The sequence below is a fragment of the Octodon degus genome, unplaced genomic scaffold (assembly GCF_000260255.1).
Source record: "Octodon degus isolate 3935 unplaced genomic scaffold, OctDeg1.0 scaffold00307, whole genome shotgun sequence".
Taxonomy (NCBI): domain Eukaryota; kingdom Metazoa; phylum Chordata; class Mammalia; order Rodentia; family Octodontidae; genus Octodon; species Octodon degus.
Genome location: NW_004524883.1, coordinates 1,577,538 through 1,581,835, shown reverse-complemented (window position 1 = coordinate 1,581,835; position 4,298 = coordinate 1,577,538). Strand labels below are relative to the sequence as shown.

The 4,298-nt window shown below is 43.4% G+C and overlaps 1 protein-coding gene across 1 annotated transcript; it reads left to right on the top strand.

Moving 5' to 3' along the window:
• The first annotated feature begins 328 nt into the window (after positions 1–328).
• On the top strand, positions 329–3,708 carry LOC101570259 (granzyme B-like). Its single transcript, XM_023707739.1, has 5 exons — positions 329–383; positions 1,677–1,824; positions 2,322–2,457; positions 2,613–2,870; positions 3,511–3,708. The coding sequence occupies exons 1-5, from the start codon at positions 329–331 to the stop codon at positions 3,706–3,708; spliced, it is 795 nt and encodes a 264-aa protein (XP_023563507.1).
• Positions 3,709–4,298: the final 590 nt, after the last annotated feature.

Here is a 4,298-nt window from a genome sequence, read left to right as displayed (position 1 = left end):
CCAGGTTTCTGATGCTGTACTGGCCAATACCACATCCTCTAGTCCCCACCTTACACACTTGAGTTAGACTTGTGGGGAGGAACAGGTGATTTGCTCTGAATCATCAGCAGAGGTAATTGTATGATTCTCACACAGCCACATAGAAGATGTCATTAGGGGAGGTACGGGGAAGTGGGCACTTTCTTAGAAAACAACCCATGATGTAGGCTTAAAAATATCAGAAGGAAACATAGTCACTCAGCTGATTCCTCCCCCTTCCTTTGTTGGGGAATAAAAACCAGAAAAGATGCATATTCACAACCTCTGACTGGAGAATCTTCTTGAGAAGATGCAGCTGCTCCTGCTCCTGCTGGCCTTCTCTCTACTACACAAGACAAGGGCAGGTAAGTTACCATCTCCAACCCCAAAGCCGCAGACTCAATCTAAAGAGGAAATGGGTACCCTTCCTCTCTGCACAGCCCTGATCCTTGAGTCTACCTGGATTGCTCTGAACCTGAACTCCAATCCCACAAGAGAACCCAAATTATGACACTCAGGAGGCTAACAAGACTGTTCTCAACAAGAGCTAGGGGACACTATCTCCTCTGTAGGCCCTATCTTTGTTATCTGGGAAGTGGGCTTTTGCTCAAAGTGCATGCAAATGGTGAGAAGTTACAAGAGAAAATGTCAAATATCCCTATTCAGTGCATCATAGGCCTATCTTCTGTTTCAGGGAGGTGAAAGCTGGAGTCCTCATTAGTTGCTTACTAGAGGTGCCCACAGATCAGTAAGCCCATAATGCATGGAATCACGCTCCTCAGAACACTACTTTTGCCTTTCCTCAGTCCTTGTCCCCTTCTCCAACTCTGCTTTAACCCCAATCACTTTCTTCCTTGCTTTCCATATGAGCCATAGACATAGAATCTACTTTCCCTGCCTTTCACAATCTGATCAGTAATTACCTACTAACCTCCATCCAGAGATATCCTGGAGCTTCTTCCTCACACAGCCAGTGAAATTCTGAGAAAACACACCACATACCAGGTCCTAGGAAAGAGTAATAGACAACATCTAAAATACACTGGAAGTATAACACTTCACTCCAGAACTGAATTAGGTACAATGTCTTATATATTATTTTTATTCTTTCTTCAAACTAAATTTATGAAAAATAGAAAGAATGAGGAAAAAGTAAGGTTTACTGAAAGGAAGAATTAATGTTTAATTGTTTGATCAGTTTTACAAACTTATATCTGATAATCTCAGAATCAAATTTCATGATTGCAATATGTAATTTAAAACCATTGTTACTTTCCTGTGCTTATTTTGGAATTCTGTATCATTTTTATTGTTTTATATTGCTTTGTTTTTGTTTATGTTCTTGTTACTTGTTTTTTTTTCTCTACTCTTTAAAATAACTTTTTTAGAAAATAAAGAAAACTCAGGAGAGGAATCATGAATAGCCTCTGGGATTTTACTGTCCCCAGACAGGTAAATTCATATCCAACTGTCTGGAGAAAAAAGATTTTGAGACCAAGACCTGATTTCCTACCCTATGCAGAAAAATATGAGACTCCTCCCTTCACTTTCCTCTTAACTGCATTAGATCCCACATGGTAAATGCCCAGCAAATCTGGAGCCAAGTAGAAGCTTGAGCAGTGACTCAGTGGCTGCAGATAAACTGACTTTTCTTCCAGGGGAGATCATAGGGGGACATGAAGCCAAACCCCATTCCCGTCCCTACATGGCCTTCATTAGGTTTTGGTATGCTAGCATATGCACAAGGTGTGGTGGCATTCTGATACATGAGAAGTTTGTGCTAACAGCTGCTCACTGTTTGAACAGGTGAGGAAAGAAAAACTGCCCAGAGTCTCAGGGAAACTCTTCTCAGAGTCCCTTCCTTTCAAGGAACTCACTATGCACCTGGAAGCACATAAACAGGAGACTCATTTCAGTGAGAAAAATGGCCAGCAAAGACCCTAGGGGAGACAACCAAGTTGGCCCCCAAGAAATTGATGATATAAGAAAGACCAGGACAAAAAATCCTGATATATTAAGGCCTAGAAACAAGACATCGCATAACAATGCAAACTAAATCAGTTTTGTTTTCATGGAGGTAACTGACCCCTTAGTAATTCTGGTACCCTGAGTCCAAGTTTGCAGCCTGTGTTACTAAGAAGCATGAGGCATAGTCACTCAGCCAGGTGGTCCTCCTGTCATGTGAATCACAAACATGGGCTGCCTGTAGTCTACTACCTACAACTCTTGGAATGGGTCCTCTCAGGCTCCACATTCCTTAGCCCACTATACTTTCTGTGCAGAACTCTAGAGCCAGAGTACAGAGGCACAATCGTCTTTCTGGGGGCACACAACATCACAAAACAAGAGAAGACTCAGCAGCTGATACGTGTGCAAAGACGCATCCCACACCCACAATTCAGTCTTGAAAACTCAAGGAATGACATCATGCTACTGCAGGTCAGGCATAGCTCCCTGCTTCTCTTGCACTCCTCATGCAGTGTTACTCCTCCCACTATGGCTCTGCATCTTCCTTCTTCTCCATCATGTCCACCACAGTGTCCAGGCACAGAAGACAAAGTCTGATCTGGACTCTCTTACTTCTTTGCCATCAGCTGGAGAAAAAGGCCAAGCTGAATAAAGCAGTGCAGATTCTACAGTTGCGCAAGGGACAAACCCAGGTGATGCCAGGTGCCATTTGCCAGGTGGCTGGATGGGGAATGTTGGACAAAGAAGGGCCAATTGCAGACACACTGCAAGAAGTGGAGATGACAGTACAAAATGATAAGGAGTGTCAAAACCGATGGCCCAAATATGACAGTGCTATTCACATATGTGCTGGGGACCCAAAGATTAAAAAAAACTCCTTTAAGGTAAGACTGGACATTTATCACCCTTGTCTTTTCAATAAGGGGTTTTGGGGAAAGACATAGACAAGGAAACCCAAACAGAAGGGCCTTCTCAGCTTCTGTGTTGTGCATTTCCCCCGAACAGAGAAAGGGGGAACAGCCTGAGATGGGAGGTAACAGACTTCTACCAGTTTCGCAGGGGTCTCTGGTAAAGAATGCCCCCCAAGGATGGTGAATTTGCAACACACTGATTGAGTTCATTCACATCCTAGGCATTAGAAACTATTCTTTAAATGTGAAACAATTATCCACAATTGGCTTCTCAGAGCCAAGTGACCTTCTCGGTCAGTGGGCCTCCCTATTCCAAGTCTGACTCACTCATCTGTTTCCATGTCCTTAAACTGTAGCCTGAAGCCAATGGTCTCACAGGACTCTACAGGATGAGGTCCCAGGACATAGGGCAAGGACAAAAGCTGACCCAAGTGTAAGATTCAGCAGTAACACTCTCCCACAGTTACACCTTCACTGCTAAGGACACAGGGCCTGTCCTTGTGTTTCATCTCTCACCAAGGGACTAGGAGTAGTACTTCCAGACAGATTTGAGATATCTTAAGGGACAAGTACACTAAGTGTAATGCCTCTAAACTTCAGTATCTATTTACAGGGTGACTCTGGAGGCCCCTTCATTTGTAATAAGGTGCTTCAGGCCATTATCAACTCTGGAAGAAAAAGTGGGAAAACTCCACGTGCCTTCACCAAACTCTCTCCTTATCTAGACTGGATAGAGAAGACCATAAAGCATCTCTTACTTCAGGAAGCAAATGAAGCCCCCACTCTGAGCAACCATTATTCCTGGGCCTGAGATTGTAATAGCTCTAGAGCAGATACCAGCTGCTAAATAAATGTCTCATCGCAGTAAGAAGATTTGTTTCTGGTTTGTTTGTTTGCTTTCCTTCACAGAGACCAACTCCATGCTAAACAAGCCAGTGGTACAATTGTGTTGATTTTGGGCCCTTAACATACTGATCCTCTTAATACCTTCAAATCTCCACTCTAAGCTGACAACCAGTTCCATCTAACCTGCTTTAGTTTCCCACATCCTTCCCTTTTGCAAGAACGAAGCTAAGCAATATCAGAAGAAAATTTACACAGCACTTCTCCTGGGTCTTGGGGTGAACATGTGATATTTTCATGTGTCACATGGCAGTAGAAAAGGGGGATAGTATCATGGGTGCTGTCATGCACCTCTCAGGTTGCCACTCTGTCCAATCACACTGAATGGAAGTCACTCTTCTTGACTAGGACATTTCTCTCCCACAGTTTTAGTGATAAGAGGCAGTGGAACATATACTCAGGGACTCTTCATTCTCATTTGAAATTATTTTCCTTCCCATTTCTCCTCTAAGTCCCAACTAACGTAGGCTTACAACCACCAAGCTGCCCATTCTGTTT